The 27,182-nt window shown below is 32.9% G+C and overlaps 1 protein-coding gene and 1 long non-coding RNA gene across 3 annotated transcripts in view; one reads left to right on the top strand and one right to left on the bottom strand.

Moving 5' to 3' along the window:
• Positions 1–25,678, bottom strand: part of LOC132909859 (protein fem-1 homolog CG6966) — a 40,415-nt gene extending 14,737 nt beyond the window's left edge. Inside the window, exon 1 of one of the 2 annotated variants that reach the window (XM_060964996.1) lies at positions 25,198–25,678. In XM_060964996.1, the coding sequence (XP_060820979.1) occupies positions 25,198–25,269 (72 nt within the window). In that variant the 5' untranslated portion in view covers positions 25,270–25,678. Of the gene's footprint in view, positions 1–2,555; positions 3,445–25,197 lie in introns of those variants that run through there. The other variant, XM_060965006.1, reaches the window with a different exon arrangement.
• On the top strand, positions 11,594–13,940 carry LOC132916071 (uncharacterized). The gene is made up of 2 exons (XR_009660010.1): positions 11,594–12,122; positions 12,605–13,940. It is a non-coding gene; the product is annotated as an uncharacterized LOC132916071 (long non-coding RNA).
• Positions 25,679–27,182: the final 1,504 nt, after the last annotated feature.

The raw sequence follows: 27,182 nt of genomic DNA on the forward strand, positions 1-27,182 counted from the left end.
TTCTCATTCCTTTTTAAAATTCTTTTGTAGCAAGAAGCTAATGGTTCGCCTTACTTCTTTCAACTTTTCTTGCTTCCTTACATATTACTACGCATATATGGAAACATTCGAATAATTGTAAAAAAGGATTCTCTGCGTAACTGCACGGTCGTCGTATCTCCATTGCAGGTAGGAGGCTTCCTGACATACCGGAAAGCTCGACAGCCCGCCGCGATCAAGTAGCGTAACATGATCCAATTTCAGATATCGTCGGGACATCGTATCTAGGTATTAATTCGAAAGTAAAACATTTTTATTTTTGACCTTTTTTAAATGAAGCTTTTACTAAAGCATTCGTAAGTATTTTCCGATTAAAGTGACACCAAACACGATATAATTTGAATTATACTTGCTTATCGATACGCATTTAATTGCCATTTATTAAGCGAACAAATATTTTCCAAAGTATATCGTGTTTGATTTCGTTTCAATCAGAAAAACGTAACAAACGCGTTGATAAACGTTTCATTGATCGCAAATCAAAAATACAAAATTTTGCTTTTTCAGTTAACGTTCTCGGCCAGTCTTTAATGTTTGGCGAAAGCTTCGACTCTCGGTCCCTCTTTCTCTCTCACTCGCGTCGTTCTTTTCTACGTTCGGCACGTTTAAGAACAGAACCGTTTTCTGCGTCCCCGTAATCGCAACACTTGGGTCTCGATATCTGTATAATTATCGAATGTTTCCAAGTTCCGTGGATCTAAGATTCAATAGAAAATAGTTCGCATGAATCATTTTAGCTCGACTCTATTAATACACCAGACTTTAGCGACTAGAGTAGTAGAGTCTCGTATATAAATCCAATTGTCAGAGTGCCGCTGTTTTTAAAGTGCGTTGACCTCGGAACAGCTGCTTCGACTTGTCAGCATGACAATTAACAAACGTGCCTGGAAACTGCGAATAATATATTTTTCTCTTGCCGATCGAGAGATCCGTCATAAATAAACATGTATCGCGTGTACGCCCGGTTTATTCAGAAATAGTAGAAAAAAGGCGTGTTCGAAGGAACAGAGGAAGCTGAAGAGTGCGGCATTGGCGCAGTATGGCGGGGATCAGAGGAGTTTATTTTTCTCCAGGCAACGAACGCTGAGGACGCACGATTGCCTCAATGCAAATACACGCCTCTCAAAACACGAACGAGAAGTTCTATTCCAAGACCACATTCAACGTTAACAGATATATTGGATTTTTAAAAATTATGTAAATCTAAAGAACGAAAATAACCACCGAACGACATTCTTTTAAAATTTCCAACTTCTTTGTAATCTTTCATTCTCGTTTTTTATTGTATTTTTCAATGTTCCTTTTAGTAAGCAGAAAATTAGTTTGAATTTTTTAAGTTTCAAGGACGATAACTGACAAGTTCATAACGAAAACGATTCTTATCAAAATTTTTTCGTCATTGTAGAAATTGTAGAATCGTTATCGTAGAAATGATCTGTATCTTGATTTATCGTTGAATAAAAGTTGGAAAATCAATTTTATCAAAAATAGCTTTCGATAGGAGATTCGCAAATTGTCCTTTCGGGATGCGTATAGTTACTCGCAGATCTAAATACTTACAGCAATTGCGTATGATGAATATTTTGTTAAAGAAAATTGAAACGTAGAGTAAAGAGATCATAGTATTCTTCTATCTTTTTCTTCTGTTTCTAGACTACCACGAACGATGAACGTGGCGGTACAGAATTGTCAAAAGTATCCTATTTTTCCTTGATCATAATGGATATTTCGCTTTAATATCCTTCTTTCGTTATCTATGCGAAAGTAAATAAGTGCAATTATTCGAAGGTACTAATTTTCCCTCGTAACAACCAGGAAAAGTAACGCTGAGAAACGCGTGTGTAATTGCAGAGAAATTCTTAAATGTAGCTGCAGGTCATCCTGTTATAATACACGAGCCTTTATATAGAAATCATTGCCATTAAAAAAACTTGTTCCATTTCTACAATTTTCCTTATCGTTTTAAAACTGTTATCTCGATATTTCACGAATAAAATAAATATATACTTTAATCTACTGGCTATGTCTCAGAACATATGTTTCTACATTTCAAATACGTTCCAAAAATTCGTCGTCACTCGATCACGAGATTTTGTCCTATATTTTTATAAAAATTATTGTCAACGATCGTATGACGTTACGTGATTTGCGATAAAGAATATATCAAAATTCTAGGATATGTGTTAATTAGAGATACGCAGGTTTTTAACGGTAAATTATGCAGTTACCTCGTTTTCGAAAAAATTGCTGCACATCATCGAGATAAGAAAATAAAAACGTTATATTTAACGTTTTAGATATCGTTTGATCGAAGGGATTGTATGATTGCAGCTTTGTATAATAAATAGCGCGCAATTTCATGTTCAGGAATGGACTAACGTCATTAACATGTCTGACCGACTTTTAATTCCTTATCGATACTTTTAATGATTTCAAGTTGTGTAAGTATTGTCAATAAAGCGAAGAAGCACACATAAGAAAAATACATAATCAACGAAGTGGAATACAAAACTCACTCGTGTAAAATAATCTTCATCGTTCACCTCGTACTCCATTTTCTCGTTCTCGTTTTCTTCAGTCACAATTAACGAATTTGCCTCTCGGCCGGATATATTTTTTAACACGCGCGATTACTAAAATAGCTGTATTCAAGTGACCCGAATAGCACAACGATTTAACGATTGTACGACTCGTGATTTAAGTATAACACGCTATCTTATAAAGTAAAAGATCTGTTTGTGATCTATTTATTATAATTTATTCTCGATCTATTTTAGAATAATTCAGCTATTTCACTATATCTCAATCTTACGATTATTCTGATTGGCGTATAAAGATTTCAAATTTTCTCAATCTTACGATTATTCTGATTGGCGTATAAAGATTTCAGATTTTATACGATTCCAAAATTTCGTTCAATTAATTATACTGAACACGACATAAAATATGAGATCCTATGTAATTTAGAAATTCTTTTCAATTAAGCACAGTGACCGTAAAAACGAACAGTTAAAGAAACAGTAAAATATTTTTCTTCCGGATATACATCTCTTATGGTAAACACACTCGCGGAATGGTTCACTCTGCCACGACATCAACACCTTCGAAACATAGCAATTTATCATCGTCTAGACGCGAATGAGAAAGCACTTTTAATAAGCATGAAATGCAAAACTGAATGCGTAATACGACGAACTTAAAAACGAAGTGTTTACGTAGTTGAACTTTGATCACGCGGGAGGAAATTGGAAACTAAACGAGACGACCGATTGGTAATCGATGAGCCAACCGACAGACAATCGCACAGTGACCGACTGATCCGAGACTGAGGAAATAAATACAGAAAACGACGCTACGAGCTCTCGTTAAGGAAAGAACGAGCGAAGCCTGTTATTTGAAGCGACACTGTTCGTTTGGAACTTCCCCGAAGTACGCGTGTCCGCGAGATTCTGGCGAGCTAAGCGAAAGAGTAGGAGAAAGATAGATCGTGTAGTGAAAGAGGAAAGGAGGGACCTTCTTTACCAGGTGCAGGATTGAAAAGAGGTGGTCAGCTCGAACACAGGAATACGTATAAAATGCGAGAAAGTAGGCCCTGCGTACTGATATTTATGCAACAGCACCGACGGTCGCATAAGCAAGCTTATGCGCCAGAACACCACCGTGTACACTTTCTAATTGTTCTTCCTGATCAACTCTTACCGGTTGTTACACAACAGGAATATAGTTGGCGCGTATGCGCGTTATGAGATACGTACGCCACGTCATACCTACCGTTCGTCGTGCTATATCGGCTTTAATATCGACTCCGTTCAAACGAAGAAAATCCAATTTTCCGAACTAATTGACAGACACAGACTTCGTTCGGGCTGCCGATTTTTCCGGATCACCGAACGATTACCGTTTATCTAGATATTTAGCCATTAACACTACGTAATATTACGTAAAGAAAGCACACATAGGGGTTACGTATTCTAATGTACCGTCTTAAGTCATTTCACTTTAACCTTTTTTTCTTTTTACTTAAGGAATAATTTTAAGAGATTGATCGTTTCGACATTCGTATACTTGTTATTCTTTCATTTTATAGTTATTTTAGTTAAGATATCTTTTTTTGTTTTGGTAAGGATTTATCTCGTTTCTATCTTTGCGATCATTTTGTATATAGGAAATTGAGTAATAAAAATCTGAGACGACTGGATGATCGATAAAGCGCTTTGTACTTTGCCGACACATTGTTTACGTCGTTTTTTTTGAAGAAGTACAGACCATCGATCAGTTTATCTAGAATGAACCATTAAATACATAGTTAAAAACAGAAAAAAAGAAAAAAATAACCGGAGAAATGAAAAATACTTCCTTATTTACATATCATAATTGATGTCATTAACGACCACAGAGACAACATTAATAGGCTTATTGGTTCATAACACGCTCACGGTCTCAGATTCTAGTTGGCATGTAATTTTACAATATACGCGTGATATTGACTCGGACGTGGAGTACAAGTTAAAAACCGCGGTGTTTTAAAAATAGATTTTGCAATAATTTACGTAACGAGCCACCTGCTGTATCGTTCGTTTTCATGTTTGTTTTACATTATAAACGAAATAAATTAAAATCCTCTCCTCTCGTTTTCGAGTTACCAAATTTCTTTATCGAGTTATTAATATACCGTTGGATGTTCCGTATATAGAATTTTGCAACGTCTAATAGAAACAAATTTCGTGCGAAAGTTATTGAAATTAATGTATGATAATAAAAATTCGATCAATAGCGAAGAAATATAACAAACGTGATTTGCGTCACTTAACAGTGTGGGATTAATTACTCTTCGAACGTAACGCTATGACGCGTCATACTGACGTATAAGAAAAACGTATAATTACGCAATCAACTACGACATATCGTTGGTTATGTAACACGTGTCGTTGAAGTGCAACAGGTATCATATGTACGCCGGTATTACGTGTAATTTCCCGCGGATGCAAATCCTCCACACGAGAAACGTCATATGGTCGTGGGACTTATGTAAAATGCCACTCGTTGCTGATATAATAGCGGAAACGGGGTTCTTATACGAAGTAGCATAGAACGATCATAGAATGCTTTTGGAGAGACTAGTTAACATTGGCAGCAGGCACGTGAGAAACGAGTATTACGGTAACACGTGAACTACGTTATATTTACCTAACATCAAGGACCCAATCTTTCATTATGTCATTACATTACAAATGTATACCTGTCTTCGCGTTTTTCTATACACAACTAAGCAATTGCTTACTGATATTTCAGTTATATGTTTTACGACTGCTTGCCTGGAAAGTGAGACACGAGGTCGTCGTATGAATCGGGAAACCAATGGTTCAGAGATGTTGTCAGGCGAAAGAAATGAGTAAGATCGTTGAAATGTGCAAGCAATAGGAAAAGAAACGATTGCTAACTATGTAACTAGATGTTGTATGAAATTACATTTACTTATACTTTCCAAGCGAGATTGTTACGTAAACTTTCGAGAAAGGTATTTACAAAAAGTATTACAGGTAGTGAAGTATCAACGTGAGTACAAATCAACCGAGGATATCATAAAGCGCGTTATTACCTATTTTACATAATGTACGTTATAAAATCCCCGGTTATTTAAATCAATACGTTAACGATCGACGAATAACAAACATACTCAGGTTCAACGTTCCATTTCGTTTAAATTCTCCACATTGTGCGTATTTACGGTATCAAGAGTACATATACTTTAACAAATATACGTTTAATGGCAAAAAATGCCAAATATGAAATATTTTTGTAGCGATTACGATTGTTCAAATAAACAATTCTTCTCAACATACAAATAATGAAGAATAAAAATTATATTTTACATCACATATTTAAATTAATATTAAAATTATATTTTACCAAACCGCTGGTGGATCTGAATGCATCTAATTTATGTTTGGCTACTGCGCGAGGTACCATGGATCTGATAACAAAGAATGGAGGATATTTGAGGAACCGTTATTTATAACTATTTATCGCTATTACATAGATAGCTTTATCTAAAAATTTTACCTACTCGAAGAATGTTAGCCCTGGTTCAATACCAACTTGAAGATTTCTGTTTTCTTAGGGATTCCCGTGCATACGGTGGATCTGCCTCACCCGACGTTTATACTCGCAATAACTAACGATAAAAGGATTTAATCGTTCAAGAGCTTCTATCTGAACTAGGTGCTCGCAAACGTTCGAAAACATTGACAGATGTAAATTTGCATCGAATAATTCCTTACCTATTCGCGGAATTTAGTGTTTAGATCCTTTAAAGATTAAACTCCTTATTAAAATTCTCTACAATCATTATATCGGGGACTCCTATTGAAGACAATAATCATACAGGATACATATTATTGTATCTTCATGATATTAGTAGTGACTTATTATCCTCAGCAATGATCTTTATGTTCTTGTCGTATGTCGCAATCGTTACCGATTACCTGCATACTCGAAGCAAATAAGACAACAAAAGCATTTGTACTACCAACACGTGTATTTATCTGTCTTTTTTTTCTTCACTTCTGTAGTAGACAGAAGCGATCGATATAATCAATGAAAGGTAAAAGGTAGACAAACAAATATAAAAAAAGCGTCGTAAATACAGATGATTTACTTCTGTAGAAGCGTAATTTAATTACGTACCTCACCTTCTGCACGTCTCACGAATATAAAAAATTGCATTTACAACGAAGATAGATTCTATCAACTAGTTCTCTCGATAATCGAGATCGTAATATCCTTGAGCGTATACACAACACAGAGTCTTCTAACAAATTCAATTGTATACATCACAAGTAGAACGCAATCATCGACAACTGATTCGTTGTAAGTTGCAAGGTCGCTACGCTACATCCGTCTGTTCTCGTTACAATAACGTTTTGCCAAAATGTTTGCAACCGCATACGCGTGCCTCCTGCGACACCGATTTATATTCTTGTGATTCGCAATTATCCACGGGGAAAACAAGAATGAATCACATAAAAAAAAAAAGATTCTTTCAACGTATATCAAGAAATTCTACCACATTTTCCGTATGTGATTGTGACGCTATGTTACTGGTTATTTCATCAGCCAAATGTTGCTCGGCATTGAGGTAGAACAACATTCTTAATAAAACAAAGGATCTTTATATGTACACAGTGCGTAACGCACTTCTTTGTTAGGAAAGATTCAGCCAACGCAACATCATAACGCTTTTAGTTGGAAGGTTTTTGATTTTATAAAAATTCTATCGTTCCAATTTGACGATGTTTGATTCATGGGGACGTATCTTGCTATCTGACAATTCTTTCTAACGATTAACTCTTTGCCTGGAATCATAATGTATTTTAAAGCTAAGTAAGTGAAAGTGATACTTTATATTATAATTTTTAAATGTTTCAAGCAAAATAATAATATAAATTACTCAGTCCCTTTAAATGAATCGTTAATTACTCATAAATTGTTACAAATAATCCTTTGATCGAAAAGATTTTTCTAATTTTCTAGCGCTAATGTGAAATTTATGTTCAAAAGGAGAGACTGATCTGTATATTGTGTAATATTAATATTTAACGTAATACATATAGAGTTTGAATATTTTGTAACGTTATATGTTTCTATGTTATATATTCAGGCAGAACATCTAGCAAAATGCAACAGAATTTTAAATATCGTGAAATTTCTTATTAATCGTCGAGTAGCATTGTTGAGTCATAGGTAATCGTACAAAAATTTCGAAGGGCAAATCTCGAGATTATTTACTTTTTTGGAATACTTAATTGTTATTACAAAAATATAATTCGTCACTAATTTACACGAGATAAGCAAGATTCTTGAACAAAAATATTGTCATTTAATTAATTTTATTAATCCTGAATAAAAAAATGATTGTGTTCAGAAACCTGCGTACATAATTCATTCATTGAACGTTCGTGACATATTGTGAGAGAACTGCAGAGGTAGATATACGTATGTCTGTATGTAAAATACACGCTTGCGTAAATACATGTGCAATTTAATCTCGTGCAAATTTTTGTATCGTCGTCTTACAAACGACCTACTGTGCGTGGGATTCCTGGATATTTAAAAAACGTAATTTCGCAAGAAGACTAGCAATATCGGTTATGAGATTTCCTTCGATACGATCCTATTTACATAAAAGATTACATTCTCGTTGCGAATTCTTGCTAAGGAAATGGGAAAAAGAAATGAATGTAAAAACCCATGGATCGATTGGTTGATTCATAAATGGCAAAAAGAGTAAATTGTTTGAAAGTTACTTCGTTACAATTTATTTATTGGTACCGCAAAAATAAATTTTCAGGAGAAAAGATCTCAAGAAGTGGAAACTCCTAAACTTTTTAGTCTGTTTATACGAATAGACTAATTCATTGGTCGGCATATAATTCTGATTACTTCATTTCCCGTGTCAGGTCAATAATATGATAGGTCAAATTAATTAATATGTATTGAAGGAATCCGCATAGATTTGCTTAAGTTGCAATGATGAAATGCTTCTAATCAATATGTATAGTTCGTTTGTTATATGAATTTATTATTGTACGAGTATACGATTTGAAAATCACGAGCAATTGGCTCTTGGTAAAACTACTTGAAAAAGGTAAATTAGCGATACATTATTAGTACAGATGTACTACATAAATCGTATCTGTTGATCGGATATGAATTCATTTATTAAAGAAAAAAATAACTTACTGTTTATTCTGCAAAGCTAATACACGTATGAGACTCAATTTTATTATTACTACTATTACTACATCTTATGTTAATTATATTTCGGAGACATCTTCTTAGACTACATCATAAATTACCTTACGGTCCATTCTTAGAAATCATAATCATAAAATATGTAAATTATTGGTCTTTTATTTGATACAATCTAGAATTAAAGGTGTTTTGCAGCTGGGTATTATTCAGAGATAAATGACAATGAATCATGTCCATATCATTTTTTATCATAAGTTCTTATTTATCTTGTGGAAAGATCGTACGAATTTATACGAACAAACGTATGTCTCATTTGAGAGTTTAAGTATCTAACAAAATAACAGAAAAGAATTAAATTCCGTTGAATCCCCGAGACTAATTGAAACGCCTGTGCCTCGTAATAATTATAAACATATAACTCATAGATACAGCTTTATTTCGTTCTTTGTAGAAGTTTTGATCGCAAGTCAATAAACTAATCGCGTTAAGATATACTTGCACATATACAAACACGTGTAACATTCACGAAATTTTTTTTATTTGGAAGAATTTTACAATAAATTCTCATAGAGAATTATAAGTAAATTATTCTGACGTGGTACTATGTCGTGTTTAATAAGTGTTTATCGTATGTTTGATTCTAGGTTCGTCAACTTAAAGCCGAAGAAGTCGATTTAACTAATTTTTAAACGACTAAATTTGTTAACAGACTGATATCTTTATGAGAGATTGTTAAATGGAATGCTTTTAACAACGCAGTATACACAACAATTAAGTGACTACGGATAGAAATATATAAATATCAAGCAATCTGTTTGTTGCGTCATTCAAATTAATACAATTACAAGCAAATACAATAAGGATGTAAATAAAGGATTTAAATAAATAAGTAACCTCCAAATCGCTTTAAGCTGTCTTGACAATGTTTAGATGGTTAAACACATTCTTGGGTGATGATTCACGAATATTTACAAGAAATTAGCAAGCTGTTAGTTACCGACATTATTATCCTCACATCGTCTGTGAAATGTTAATGAAAGTCAGAAAGGATCATCCTAAATGAAGTTCATGAACGAAAATTTAAATAGAAATGTCGTTAACACGGCATATGTACTGTACATTAATAACAATCGTGCAGTTATGACGTCTAAGTCGCTATTGATTGCCAGAAGACTAATTAAAGGACATCCTGGAAGACGTCTTGAATAAATAAATAACGGCTGCGTGCGATAGAAAAAAATTGACTAAATCCACGACACAATAAATCGAATAATTCACTGTCTAAAAGATAAATGTCAACGTAAAATACTCGATGCAACAACCGATTATGTCACGTTATTTGGATTTGGTGTACAAATGTGATCGATACAGTTTACTGGAACAAATTAACGTTATAAAGTCATATTCATGAAGGAAACATGTGACTTTACCTTTGTCCTCAATATATCATATAGAAACGAAATGATTCACGTAACATGAACAAATACATTACAAAGCATTAATAAAAAAATATACTTTTTAAAACTAAAGAAAAGAAAATGTATTATTTTGTAAGTCGAGATAAAACACAAATTACACGTTGTGATAAGAAACGCGCATTTATACATATGCATTGTACGATAAATGATATTTTCTGGAAATTTCGTTCTCATTATAAATACTGAAATTTCAAGTCACATTATAGCGACGAATATGTACTTCGAAGGTCCGATTATTAAAAATAATTTGAATAGGAGTGGCCAGATATCGGTTTTCATTTTCTTCGCATGCCTAAAAAGTTGTTTTATTATTCGTGAAAATAATTCTTCCAATGTGAGAAAACAACAACAGAAACGAATAAAAAAAGATATCGTTCGAACGGAAAATTCCAGAACTTGAAAATCTTCCATCCCATAACCATAATTCAATAACACAACACGAGTCGATTGTTTTCAAATCTATGCTTATTGGAAATTTTAATCCGATTAGTGAAACACGTGCCCGTAGGCAAGAAAAATATATTCGAAGGTGGGATTCTCGGAAATCTGTCCTTGTAAAAATTCCGTTCGACTTATCGTAAGGTATGATATTGAAAAAGGAAAATATATGACGATTTAACTCGTTCATCAGAGAAGACAAGTTAACTCGTAACTTGGATCCCTAAGAATTTTTTTTATTTACAGACCTTCCCTTTAAAATCGGTTCACGCGTACTTATATTTTCCAAGATCGAGACTACCCTAAAACTAAACTACATTTAATCTATCTTTATCTTCCGAAGAGTACAGAGGAAGAAAACGATAAACTATACTTTGTATTCCTTACAGGAAAACAATTGAAAAGCTCGTTACGTTGTCGATCAACCCCGTGTTACCAAAATTGTCTTTCTACGATATTTGGTTTCGCAGCTAAAAATACGTCTCGTTATCCTCTTCAAAATCTTCACAATATTATTCGTCATAATATTAAAATATTATAATTATAATCGTACATTTATCTTCCACAAAATTTCGTCAACTTAGCAGCTATTTTCAAAAGACGTGCATCTTAAAACTCCGGACGCTCTTTATTACCTTTAGTTTCAATTATTTTCATTCACTTCGTATTAAAATTCCCCCGTTACTAAACATGAAACGGTGTTGACATTAGAAAATCGATAAAAAAAGATGTTCTTATCGTGTTTTTGTTTTCCGTTTCTTCGGTTGATTCTATCGGGTTGGCAACTAAGTGATTGCGGAGTTTGTCATTAGGTGGTAATGGCAAAAACCGCAATCACTTAGTTGCCAACCCAATATAATAATAAAACTTTCTGGTTAAGAAACGACCCAGTTAATAAGTTGAAATGCCCCCTTTGACGTTCCAGCCGCTGTTTGATTTCCCGCGTGAATAAGGGTAAATAGAAGATCGCGGAATATATTAAAAGACAACGTAGGCGCACGAGGCATTTTAGTCTTTCTCTCCATTCTGAGTGACGTCTTTTCTGCGCCTGGTTATGCCTCTGACTCACTACCTCGTCGACCGAGTAATATTAGAACGTGCCGGGAGAGTTGACTCGCATGTACCTCGAGTCACTCTTCAATCCTCGTCGTTCGTACACCGTAGATTTCCCTTGCTGTATGCAGCACGGACAAATTAATTGCAACTGCGAGAAAAAGGGGTTAACACGGATCACCGAGGCAAAGAGAGAAGTACAAAGCTGAAGTGAAAGTCCGTTATACGTTACGCGTAGTATAAAATTGTGCACAAGACGATGGAACAATGAAATTTGGAGGCATCTTATAAAACTAAATGCTTTGTTTAATACACGAGTAATATAGAAATATATTTATGGAAATATGAGTCACACAGAAGGTAAACTGATATATTTTATCGACGATAACAGTAGAACCGGTAAACTCGTAAATTACGGATTTCATCCATATTCTTCGTGGTATTACAAAATATTTACATGCTACTGGTGTGTTTAATGTAAACACAGTATATTTAAATACACATCAGAAACTGGTCTTGATCTAAAGTTAAATATTTACTTTCTGAACGATTAATTTAAAAAGTAAAAAATAATTATTTTGCTACTAAAATCGAGAAATTTTCAGAGAATGAAGTTATGTGTTCCATATTTATGAATTCTTGCTCAAACAATCTCATGATGCGATGAATAATTTAGGAATAATTTCATTTTTAGATATATCTTTCTGTTTAATTAAATTCTGCATGCTTAATCTTGTCTGCATTATCCATGGAAATATCTTTGCTGAATTCTTAAATAAAACGTTTAAAAATACCAGACAATCTTGTTCAGTATTCAATGTCAAAATCATATATTTGTTTAGTAAAATATTGTTCAAGGCTCATCTATCAATCTCGTCGTTGGAAATGCGTGGACAAATTACGATGCGCATTTGTCCTTAAGAAAATTTCCTGGAATCTTGATACATACAATCGTCCAGCAATGTAGAAAGACAATAACCTGCTTAGTCAGTGAACCGCTGACTTGGCCAGAAGCGATAAGGAAGGACAATGAAAAATCGATGGTACATACTTGGAACGTATGGAGAAACATTCTCGTCTCGTCGAGGTTGACTAAATAAAGATTTAAACTGGCGAACGTGTTGTGAAACGATGCAGAACTCGTTCCAAGTTTCCAAGTGCTTCGGATACAACAAAACAGCTTTGCACACAATTTGTATTATTAAATCCTCGATTGTCTTCGTGACAAATAACAAATTATTGTTTAACTTCGCTGTACAATAGCCACGTGTTTTAATCGATTCTGTAATAATAATAATTCGTCAATCTCTACTTTAATCAACTTTAATCTAATCTCTACTCCACTTTAAGTGATGAGACAATTGACTTTTTTACCTGTTAGTGATCAATCGATAATAGTAATTGATTTAATTACGTATAAAATATTGATTTAAAACTCAATATCGAAATGAATCGTCATTTCTCGAAGTATCGGTCCATTGAGAAAATAATAAACATATAAATGTATTAAAAATGTTTCATTTACTACAAAAGATACTACAAAAGGTCGACTAGGAAAATTCTAGTTTCGCACAGAAAATGATACAGGAAGAGATACGACACGAAGGGCAGATAACCCGTTACCAGTGTCAAGGTATTGGATAGAATCTTTTACTGTGGCGATTATTTCTCGACTGGTTGACTAGGTAGCAGGGGAATTAAGCCACGCTCACACTATCATACTATCGTTGGAACGTTGCACGTTGCTAATACAGTCATACGGTGATATGATTTTATAGTCCGTAATTGAGGAAAGATTCTCATATTAACAAAGAATACCAATGTACATACAAACCAGACAGATAATGCGATCTTACATCATTTATTTCAATGATCATGTGAACGCGACGTTAGATAGTTCAATTCAACTTGTTTATACCGTATAAGAGAATAAGGAACTTCGACACGAATAACCTTACCGACAACTTCAAGAGTAGCTAGATATTATACAGGATGTCATATCTTTTTGTTCGTGTGAAATTAGAAATGACATTGCGTAGAAGATAAAGAGAAAGCTTGAGAGAAGAATCGTATGAACGTGGATTTTTTTTTTTTTGTTATTTTACAATTTGTCCTTATGGACATTTGGTAAAGTGTTATATCTTATTGGTGAAGAATAAAATAAAATAAAAATAAATATAGCATGTGGATAGCTACCCCCAGCGAGGTGCCAGCTTCGTTTTTTCTAAGTTATATCTTTTATGGAACGAGGATAGGTTTGATTTTCTTACAGATTATTATAAAAAGAATTAATGTTAATAAACGTAGAAATATAGGAAGATATAAATACCACATCTTTAGATTAAAAGAAATTATCAATATAAATTTTTGATGTGATTTTCACTTCTAGGAGAACACTACATCTTCTCTAATATCTAGTTTTTCTAGTCCTGGAAGCTGTTGAATATTGCAAAGCACAAAATCAATTCGAAGAGCCCCTCAGCCCATAGCCTTTTTCAGGAACATCTGCACAGATGGTGCAGCGGAGTATAAACAGGCCAATTTTTCTAAATTTCCGAGTTCTATTATAAAGTAACGCTGCCAGTGTGACAAGGACCACATCTAAATCCTCGTCATTCCACGCTATCTGAAAATGAACCATTAGGCTTTGGCCTAACCGTTGCACACGGCCCAACACTAAATTTCCCGCATTACACAGGACCTTTTCAAGGTCCTCTTCCTGTTCCACAACTCCAACAAGCTCAATATATAAAAATCTCCAAGCATTCGATCTCGAGACTAGTTTTGGGTACAGTCTTGGCTGCGATTCGAACAACTATTTTAACTTCGCTACTTCATTGTAATATTGTATTTAATCACTTTTGTGAATAAAAGCATGCAAAAATATAAAAAGACAGTCAAGTTAAGCTATTGCTCAACTACTTCTTTCATGACGAATTTTACGCGACACCAGCGACGGATCTGGACTAGCATACACTGTACTTATACTTAAATATATTTCTGTTATACATTCATCCAGGCATTTCATCCTTCTATTCTAAGATAAACTTCAACATAAATAACTAGATATAAATACTATTTTAATCTCTATTTTTATATTAAATTCTGCTATTTTTAAAATGCCATTTATTCTCTGATACCTATTAATAGACTCATTTAACATAAATATATATAAGAAGTAGAAATATATATATGAAATAAAAAATTATTTCATATTTAAGATGTGTTCGTATACTTAATAAAGGAGAAATGGATTTACTATATCTTACTAACTTGCAAGATATGAACAGATCTCGAAGATATTACCCAAGAATGAAAAATTATGGATATATCAAAGGATGATCATGAGTTAGAAAGAGTCTCGAATATTTGAATAGATAACACTGAATATAAGAATAAATAAATCAAGCGGAAAGCAGATGCTTCAAGTATTTTATTATAGCGATATAAATGATGGTACGGTAAAAACTCTGTGTTTAAGATAATTTATGTTAGTTTAATAATTGATAATGTTGCGCTCAGTAATTTGTTATTACTCGAGACCAATTATTCGAGAAATTAACGCGAATAAAAATTAAACGCGACACGATTATCTCTGCAATGAAAGTGTGCTGTATCTTACGTATTATAAACCAAAGTAACCAAGCAATAATCTCTAAGCTCTGAGTAATAATCTTCTATATCTATGAAAGCATCTCAACAAATAATTGCTATAACCGCAATTAATCAATGTCTAGTTCGTTTTCAATCTACATATATCGCACTATATACAATACGATTAACTTTTATTATTACTCATTTCTTTCAACTTTATCTCCAATTAAGTACAAAACGATCTGTAAATAACTTTGTATAGAATATTCTGAACATTTATATAATTATAAAATAAGAAACAAAAATAAAGATATTAACATATCGGGCTAGATCAATCCGAGACTTTGCCTCATCGATTAAGTCTATTACGACTGACATTGATGTTTCATTGATTTGAAACAAAAATATATTCAATGACTATCAGGAGTTATATAGACACGTACATGTTCAATTCGAAATAGATATGTAGATATTGGCTATAATGCTGTTCTATTTATAGAGTCTGTTATAGATTTTACACTATCCCAGTCAATAAACAGATACAAAACCCAACAACACAATGATAATAGTTACTATCTAAACTAATGGTACTTTGGAAAAGAAATTTTTTCTAACGAAAATTTCTGAAGTAAGATACATTCAAATTTATCTTTTCACGTAGTAAATGCCGACGAAGTAAAAGCTTCATCCGAGAGAAGAACAAAATCTTTAATTCACAAATTGTATCTTCTTAATTACACGACGGACAATAATCTCGTACACAATGCTACTTACACGTTACTATCAACATCCGTTTGATTAGATAAGGATTACATATTATAAACTCGAATGAATTATGGAGAAATGAAAAGAACATAAATCTTCATTATAACGAAATACAAAAAAATATTGTAGCAATAATTTATGATGCATTTATGCATGTTCTGAGCTGAAATGTGAAACTAATTTAAATATCATTAGGTGAGGTATCTGATAGATACAAAGCGACTGACGATCAAACAAAATTTTTTTTAATACGCAATCTCTGATTTATTTTCCTCTTATATGTACGAGTACATAAACAATTCACGCGATAAATAATTCTGAACAATTTAGTGGATTTTTGATAAACGTTATATATTTTTTACAATGCCTTGCAAGAGATTAATGCTGTTGCGTTTTTCCGGGATCATTTCCAAAAATATTATTAAAAAATATCTTAGACATGAAAATAGACTGTGAAAAATTTCTACTTACTTATTAAAGTCTGTAGTACGTTGTACAGTTAATTTCCTTTTTGTTTAGAAGATTTTCCCAATAAATACGATACCCGGGTAAGCCTTTTCGTTTCGCGAGACAAAAATGATATTGGAGTGCAAAAATCCAGCAATCGTAGCTTAGCTGAATTAGTATCAACGTAAATAAATTCGTATACGTTTTATCGTCGAATAATCGATCCGAAGGCAACAAGACGTTGCTCGAGATTCTCCGTAAAAATATGGCGAGGAAAAACGTAAAGCTCGCGGTATCGAGGAAGAAAACGTATTTTTGTGTCGTAACTGAAAGTTATTTCGGTAATTGGAACGTTTAGGTACTACACATGTGTACAATCCTAACCTAGATTTTATACTGTCTTGTCCGCTGCTGAGGTGATTCGCATCCGTATGAAATGTGTTTCGAAAGCGGCGCTGAAGACGAAGAAAACATAACCTTGCAACGGGAATTCGCTGAATGGTTACCGTTCATTGCGATCTTAACCTATTTCGCGACCGAACAATTCTCGATCTAAGTGAATTTCAATGAGTTGCCTTTGCTACGCATTTTGTAACGGTCTATCTACGAACGAGATTGGTAATTGACAAAGTTACAGTTACGATACTAGGTCGATATCTGTTTTTATATGTTTTCTTATCTTATCCTGATTTTAATCTTGTTTGGGTAAAGTGGGACACGCGGTATAATTTATTTCGCATTCTCGTCTTAGAATAGAATAGTCGATTCAACGACCAATTATTTATCGAATATATATTTTTTTAGGCGAGCTCCTTGAATAATTTTTTTGTAGCGATATTTCAATTAAATTTCATTCGAGCGTCGTGGTCACAAGCAGTCGAAGAGAAAAGCAAATCTTATCGTGACCGTGAATAGTTCGAGGCAGCTAGCCAACATTAACGATTTCTTCATTGGAAATATTCATAAATTTCGTCTAAATATAACATGGTTGTAGATTTCTGCATTTGATATCAGCTATAATACGTTCGTTTTTTAACACTTCAATCATAACATATAAATAATTCTAATTAAAACATTTATCAGATCTACGCTTGAATACACACTTGGAATATTTAGTACTGATTTGACACGTATTTTGTATAGAAGTAGAAAATTAGTTTTAACTAAAGTTAATAAAATAAAATCGCGAAATTATCCTAATTAACTATCGTTTGTAGTCTGGCTATAAATGTTTATGTATCCATAAGTACAGGTAGGAGTATTTACAGGTAAGTCACTCCATAAATTATTCAATAACAGGAATATTTTATTCCTATTATAATATTTAATAATTATCGCGCTACGACAAATACTACGTATATATTAATTAAGCTTATTCCTAATATCTGGCAATCTACGACGAAGAAGGAAAAGAACAGAAGTCAAGTCACGAAACAAACGTGACTCAACGAAAATAAAAATCTAAATTAATCTTTTTATGATATGATATCGAATTAACTAAAGCACGAGTGAAAATTAAACATTTCCACAAAAGCAACTTTTATTTACGTTTCACGACTTCGTATTTAATTGGATACAGTTCTCGTATGGTACAACTAAGGATACATTTGCAACAATTATGCAATATGATGAATTTATTTAAAAAATTAAATTGCACTGAATCAGAGACGTTAGAACATCGTTTTCGTTCTCTTAAAAAAAAAAAAAATCATACGAGCCGGTCAAAAGCCAAATTCATTAACTTTTTCTAGTTTATTTATGTATCGTATGCAGGTGTTCGTATCATTATTATGTTAACGTGATACGATAATGGTAACATCGTAACGTGCTATGAATTCATAGTCAAATAATATTCGTTCGCAATAAAATTTTGCACTTTTGGATAAATAAAAATAAATCTAACATAAATTAAGTAAATTAAATATCGGTGTTGCGTCTTTGTTGCTGCAACCCTACAATTTCTAAAATTATCGCTCTAAACATCCCTGTGGATCGTGCAAAATAAAAAATCATTTTACTTCTTTCAGAAAAACACTATGTCAGTTTTATCCTTGAATTAACGTAGCAAACTTGCAACAACAGACAAACGTGCTGTATATCTACATATTTTTAGCGACAGAAGCATCAACATGGTCGTCTATTTTTCCACATGCAATCTGAACTGAATGCCCCTGAATATTTTATTCGCGGTAAAACGAGCCGGTTTCTATGTTCGCCGCTCTACGATTGGGATTGTGATTTCAACATGATTACCGCTGTAGCAGCGATCGGTCAAGAGGTCTTCGTGAAATCAAGATCCTGAGCGTAGTGAAAATTGGTGTCAGCCTTGAATCAGAAGAATTGAAGTTATGTAATTTCCCAGCGCGCGAGAAACTAACATAAAATGTGCTAGTTCGACAGCTTGACCGCGTTGCGTAATTTGAACGCGACCATTAGAACATTCATTCACTGTGTATCAAGAACACTGACTAAGAAATTTTGGATTTCAGTTTTACGTAGGTTGACTCATGGTCAACGAGTTATTAGAAGATGAAACTCAGGGCAATATATTTTGATGTCTCTTTATTTCTTCCCTTATAATTAACTGTAACGTCAGCTTTAAATGTAATTAAACCAATTACCTTTGTATAGTTCGATCAATGTCGATTTTATTTCTCTTACAGCTTTTGTAGTATCATATTTCGCTTATGTAGCAATTATCAATTCATGACGAAGTAAGCTCATACGTTACGCTAAATTTCGCGTTTTACGCAAATTTTCATAAAAATCGATATAGCAATACACAGCTGTAAACATATAAACGACAAACGTATAATCGACAAAGAAAATTACAAGTTACGAAGAGTACTTTACTTCGAATACTTTGAATATTTCTCGATATTCAAATTCCTCGGAAACGCATAAATATTCACAACCTAATAATTATATGATAAATTAATTTGTTCGTAATAACTTAGGAAGTAAATGTTTCTAAATATTACATGCTAGTGTAAAATTTTCATTTTGTAATGAGACTAAAAAATATTCTTTTCAAAGCATATTCAACACAAAACAAGCTATCTGACCTAAGGTTTCGATGATGACTAACGATTACGTAACGCGACAATGCAATTACGGGTAATCTTCGAGGAAAGGAAAAAAACGCGTGAAAAACGGGAAAGCTGTGTTGTTGTACTCGTTGTGCAATTAAGCGTGGCTCATCACATTTTAATCAAAGAATCGTATTAAGCGCTTTTGTTTATTTCCTAATAATTTTAAGACTGCTGTGATCTTATCTATTATAGCATTTGTCTATTTCGTATGATACTACTTTTAGTATATATTTTCTATTATTGTAACAAGCAGTGAACCTCGTCGTCCGTTAGAAACACAGCTTGTGACCCACCGATGAGTCAACCCTTCCGAGGATTGAACGCGTGCTGCAGTAGATTTTTTTTGCATTTGATCTCTCACACACGCGCGCGCTCACGTGCGTACACACACATTTTTATATATTTAGAATTCTATAAAAAAACATTAAAATTCTTTTGATTTTAAACGAAATGGATATATAGTATCTAGTGGCGTAAAACGTACAGCGATATAAATATTTTCAGATAAATTTCTCACTTCGTAATTCAAAGGCGATATCTAAAAGAAGTTTAGGTAATACGCGATATCAAAAGAATTTTAATGGCGATATTTATTGATATTAAAATATTAAAATCAATAGAAAACAGTACACCAAATGGACACTGTTATAAAAAAAAATTCTTTGAAGTATCGCTTTTTAAACATCTATAATTATTACTATGGAAACTTTTACGTATCGGTGAAAATACGTTTCGGTTTTTGAAAATTTGTCGTAGTATAAGAAAGTTGATAAAAAAAATTAAAAGGCCACAAAAGGGATACACGTGAAGCTGTAATCAAAGGAAGGAGAAAGCGGTTCGTTCGTAACTTTGTTTCTATGAAAACATTAATAAATGTCAACAACTGGCATTACTTCGATGAAAATTTACATAGAAAGACAGAAACGTTTTATCGAGAATCCAGTATAACCGAAAGGTCAAAGATTTGTTTCACCCACGAATCGGTTTATTACATCGCAACATTTCAATTCTGTGAAATTAAACGCCTCGTAGCTAATAAACAGTCGATTTAATATTTAATTTTCGATCAAAACACATAGACATTGATACGGATTTACACGAAACCCATATTGTTATTTGCACGTTTTACGCAAAAACAGCTTATGGTCGTTGAATTGTACGCTCACATCGAAATCTTTGGACCACCTTTTGCTTTTTGGATAAAATAAACTTTCTCGTACATTTTTCTGAGAAACGTGAATATTATAATTATAACACTGATTTTTAAATATACTTAATTACTTTATCAGTATCATAAAATATAATATTACGAATAAAGTATCTATTTAATTGAGCAAGTCATTTCTTTGGAAATTTTAATAACCAATATACTGCGAAAAAAAAGATATTCTGACTTTCTCGATTTCTTGATTAATTAAATTTGTCGAATTTGGTTAATTATTTACAAATCACGAATAACAGGAAACCTCTAAAACATTTCGATTGAAGCGTTATGAAAATGAAACATTGTAGGGAAATATAATAGGGAAATGGCGTGATAAAATACACGTTGGACGTAGGTATTTATGGAAACCATTGTTCAATTTATGTGAAGCTTTAGACAATCACAATCGATGATATGTAGTCGGTTGGAAGAAATCAAATGACAGCTGCATCCGCTTGGTTTCTAAATATTCACGGCAAATACACCATTTATCGCCTACGCCTGTTTCTGCGTAGTACTGTAGCCAAATATGTTGGAACACAATCCAAAACAAATACATAATCTAAATTTAACGAAGTTTGTAACATTAAATTTACGATATTTCATGATTAGTATCTTGACACCTTCTTATAAATCTAAAATTATAACAAAATTTCACAGATCCACATAAATCGTCTTCTCGATATTTAGAAAATAATTTATCATGTATATTCCAAAAGGAAACAATCGTGTTACTTTACCAAAGCTTTTAACAATCTTATTATACTGTCAGGAATCCAGAACTAAACCAAACATTAATAAACATAGAATGTTGATTTGCAAACCTATCGGATAAATATAGAAGAATTAGAAAGAGATAAATTTTAATATCTAATTGGAAGCTGACGTTCAAGCCATCCGTGTATCAAGAGCAAACATTATTGTGCAGAGTAAATTGATTGCTGGTTCGAAACCAGATCGAATGAGTTTGGCACTAGACAGGCAGGAATAATGTACGCGACGTGTTAACACGAGCACTATAACAATGTAGCCGCGATAACTACCGTATTAACCTCACTAAATTATACGGTGAATAGCATTTAAATTTTCAAGCCTGATCAATATGCCGACATTGACCTCTATCAAGAATTTTCATTCCAAATATGTAATTATGGTCTTCCACAAATTATCGATATCCGTGTGGCTAATCAATTCTACGATCTGCATATTTTAATCGACTGCGTGTTTTCCAAAACTTTGTCACCGAAACCGATTAAAATATTAATTATACCGATTAAAATTAAGAGAATTGGGAACTGGAATTATGAATAAAATATTGCTGTTGATCTCTCGAATAAAAATCCACTGGTCTCTGAAAAAGTGTGTGATAAATTGATGGAGACAATTATAAATTATTACTTACAATATTCTAAAGTTACACTAATTACCTATCGAAGAAAGAAACAATTGCAAGTTGATATGACAACATGACATTTTAGTAGCTGCAACTCTATAGGCCGGTTCAGACAAGGTGAGTGTAATTTAGCCAAGTAGGAAAATAAAGCCGAATTTACACTGTTTCCCTATGGATGATTCACCGAAAGATGTCGCTTTCATCCTAGTTTCGTCCACAGTGGTCCTCCAATGTGAACAGTGTAAATTCGGTGTAAATTACAGTACGAAATTGGATAAGCTTTAAAGTAAACGTAAACTGAGAAATACAAAAGATATCGAACAGCGAGAAGACACATTTGAAACGAATAAACACGGTTCATATCAAACGAATAAATATGTCACGCAATATATAAATTTCATTCATGCATAATAACATAGCGGCTTCTATTTCATATCTATATATTTTCCTATCACGTTAGCGGAACGTAAGTGGAGCTGATATTTCTATTAAAACAAAAAATACTTTTTCATTCGTGATTTTCAATAACATCAACAAATCCATATAGACGACAACGCTAGCTCTTTTCTTACCGAACTCATTCCCTCCCACGTTTCAACTTTACTCTTATGTATTTTCGATGCGTTACAGCGAGAGTAGATATATACACACGTACAAAAGGCACGTAAGTAATACGCATGGAACCTAACCAAGCAGGCTTCCCCATTAGCGTCTATGGATGTCTCAACCTACTAAATATAACTGCTGCTTGTCGTGGCTATTTCCTACTTGAGATACGGTCACGATAGAACTCCCTTTATGCAAACACGTGAGAGAACAGAATCAGATGAATCTGATAACCGAATGATTCCGATAATGATAGTTCACTAGCTATTCCCTTTACTGTCTTCCCCTTTAGTTCTGATAATAATTCATGAAACCGAAGTTGAGCACATTTATGCGTTTTGTTAAGTTGTTTCTTTATTGAATTCAACTATTCTTTATCTAGTAGACATGCAAATTGTTCTAACACGAACAAATGGTTGATAAAATATATCTAATATGGCCGATAGTATTTACAGCATGCTCTTGTAAACGAATTTAATTTATTATTTATTCAAGATTTGGAAACCTTCATCCAGATCGACGACTGTACAAAGTACAAAGAAAATTGGAATATACTAGGTACAGCAAATGCAAAACGTTGTTACTAGTCCATGAGCATTGTGTTGAATACTTGGAAAGATCCCTTGATCTTTGTTACCCTCGGCTCAAGAATAAGAAAGTCAATTCCTGAATGTTCCAAACCTTAGTCCTTCCCCCTACGTTGATCTGGACGGAGGTTTCCAAATTTTGGGTCCAGTATACCTAATACATTCGAGTCTTCTTTGTACTTTTTAAAATTGTCGATCTGGACGAAGATTCTTAAATATTCATAATGTGCTGTAAACTTGACTAACCTGAAATTGTTCGTAGTATCTTCTCACACAAAAGTACATTAAGTTTATTAATATATACTACCACTTAATAAATATATGCTGTTTATTAAATTTTGTATTGAAATGTTTGCTTTTCCATAAAAAGTTAATGTTCCTAGAAAAGGGATAATTTATTTGTACACCATTTGACTTGTTCATATACTACGATAAATGTGAAATAAAAAGAGTTGAAGATTCTTCCTCTTGATTGTAATAAGTCTACGTAGAAGAAGGTGGTGAATCTGATTTTTCTCCCTTTCTTTTTTTCTTTTTTGCTTGTTATCGCGTTGCGTGTCCTGCGCGCAAGTCACCGAGTAAGATGAGAACGCTACGAATTGGTAGAAGGCCAACCACGTTCGAAGTTTCATAACACGTATGTATGCGGTCGCACGCACACGAGATGTCATTAAAACAGCGCGTTGCTATTTCGAATAAGCGTGCGTGGCCACGTAAAAACGTGAGGAAAACGAAAAAGAAAGAGCATACTCAGCTCGGTAAATTTATTTTAGGGGCGAGAAAGTATTCGACAAAAATTCCTTTCGCCGCTCAAATGCGACTATGGTTATTTGTACTTAAAAGAAATTAAATTCATCATGAAAGTATTCGACGTAAAGTAATGATAATTCATTAATTTCTTAATATCTAGAAATTTGAATAAATTACACGAACTTTGTTAAGTATTAACATATTTAAGTATCTTAAGTATTATTAGAGGTTGTACCGAAATAAAATGTTTTGTTTATTAATAAGATCGTCTATTATACGTATTATATGGAAGTATATGTCTTGAGTATAATGAAGCGAAATAAGGGTAAATTATTTTATATAGAATTCACTGATTTTGAGGTTAACCGTCGAACGATTTATACGGAAATTCGTTCATTTTGTGTTAGGGGTTTTCTGACATGAATCCTAATAAATCATTGTACGAAAATATAAATTACAAAAAGGTTTTACATAAAAACGTTGGCTTGCATAGTTAGAAAATTAAGAAACAAGAATTATAATTTAAAATCTATAGATGCAACACAAATTTAATTATTTTTGGTTATTATGAACTTCACTTCTTCGAAACATCAAGATCGTAAATAATATATGAAATATATCTTACTCTTAGAAAGATGCACAAACAATACAATCTTTAAGATATTTTTATACGAATTTAGTAAGAAATCTATAGACGCACTTGTACAAAAATATATTTTCTCAAATAAAGCATTAGTATTTAATTAGCGTCATTATTCGTTACTAGCCAATAAAATGTTCGTTACATCAATTATCCTAATATATATCCACGTACTTGTAGTTCGAATTTATTTATAAACACGATTATCTATAATAAAAACAGGGTGATATTTTTACGAAACTTAAAGAAAAAAACATTCCCTTTGGACGGGCATGCATATACGACGAAGCGAAGTTTAAAATGTGACTATGGCACAAGATAAAATTTTTATATATCGAAAATCTGGTAAAACCTTACCTTCAAGCGTGCCAATTTGCCTTCTCTCACAACGGTGTACATGACCTTTTTAACATCCATTTTCACATACATAATACAATCTCGCTGAATAAGAAAACACTATTCGATCCTCGTGTCGTAGTTCTTTCGACTCGGTAGCGACTGATGTATCTCTTTGTTCGAAAACACGGTAAATGCGTTGAATAGTCTTTTCTCGTTCGTCACTTGCGATATCTTTTAACGAATATGGGGAGCAATGGTCTATCTCATATCAAGAATAAGAGACGAATGAAATAGACACCGAAAGATACACGGTCACCGCTATTGCTTCTCACTTCTCGAGAACAGTTTTACAGTTAGATACGCACGCGCGCATACAATACGAGCATTGGATCAATTCCTCTCTTCAAGTGTCTTGTTTCGGTCGTTTTGGGAACGCTCGTCTAGTTTGCTCATCAGATGGCGATACCTGTACTTTCACTTCGACAGCTGCTTAACAACTGAATGCGAGCTACCAACTACGCTGAATCAATCGTATTAATGTCAGCTGTTGGCTATTTCCATCTCTCTTTCTTTCTTACTTTTAGTTCAATATATTTGAGTTCAGTCATATCTAAAATGATCTATCGCACATTAAAATATGTAATATATAAGTCTTGATTTATTAAGCATCTTTTATGACATACATTATTATCATATATCAATATACAGAGAATAAAGATTTTTCTGTCTTTGTCGATACTTTGTAAGTTTGCGCTAGGTTCGTCTATATTAAAATGTGTTAGTTCGATCTTTCGTTAACAGAGGACAGCATGATATAGGGTTTGAGAAAAATGTTGATAAATAAGATCCACTTTTTTTATATTTAAATGTATTGCAAAAAGCAAAATAAAGAAAATGAAATTCATAAAATATTCATTATAATTGTTTAGAGTATAGTTTTTAAAATAGTGATAAAAAATTTGTTGTCAAATAATATACTTCGTATCTTCCTAACATAATCAAATACAAATACAATAATGTCATCTTTTTTATTTAGGATATTTCAACAAATTTATAAACACTGAAGAGTACCTTGATTACTTTTAATTTGCTATGATTTTTAATTCATTATTAATATCTTTTAATAGAGGTTATGTTACCAAATTAATTGATCATTGATCGATCAATTATAGAATGTATGTATGTATGTAAAATTAAAAATTTAGTGTGAAAATGATATTCAATTGCTTTCATATCTGTTATATTTGTAAAAATCATTAAAATGAAATGTCGAGTGCACACAATTTCATATTTATATATTTATCAAAGTGTTTACATTTTTATTAGGTAGACATAATTAGTCTGTAATCATTATATTAAATCTTTCACCATTGAAAAATCATAAAATAATGCAAATTGTGATATCAATCATAAAATCATACCTTTTCACCAACATAAATTTTTAATACAAATATAAAACGAGCTGTAAAATCTCTATATACAAAACGTCTTATTGTCTATCACTTTTTTCGTCCAAAAATTTATTATTATATTCCTAATATGCAAAACATGTAATAAAATTAATAAACTGTATATTATTTATATTTTATTTACGCACACATTTTTAACGATTCGATTTCAATATGTCTTCTTGCATAATTCGATAACTGAAGTTGTTACTTTGTATGCATTAGACAACACGATTTGCAACCTTCAGAAACAAAAAGGAGAAAGAGTAAAACAGGAGAGTCAAACGTGTCGTAAAGTCGGCACTTCACCCTCGATTTTAACGCCTCGAAGTGACGCACTCCTGCATCAAGTGCGTTTTAGTTCGTCCTATATTTTCGTCGATATCGGGGGCCTTACTTTATTCCAGTCTCAACACTTTCGACGGACTTACGTCAGTAGCCTTTGATCACACTACCTCAACTTTCTTACAAGAGAATATTATTAACGAAACGATCATATTCGTTCCTGGACAATTACGATTAACCCTAAACTATAAATCACTGTCGAACATCCTG

Source organism: Bombus pascuorum, chromosome 1 (genome assembly GCF_905332965.1).
Source record: "Bombus pascuorum chromosome 1, iyBomPasc1.1, whole genome shotgun sequence".
NCBI lineage: Eukaryota > Metazoa > Arthropoda > Insecta > Hymenoptera > Apidae > Bombus > Bombus pascuorum.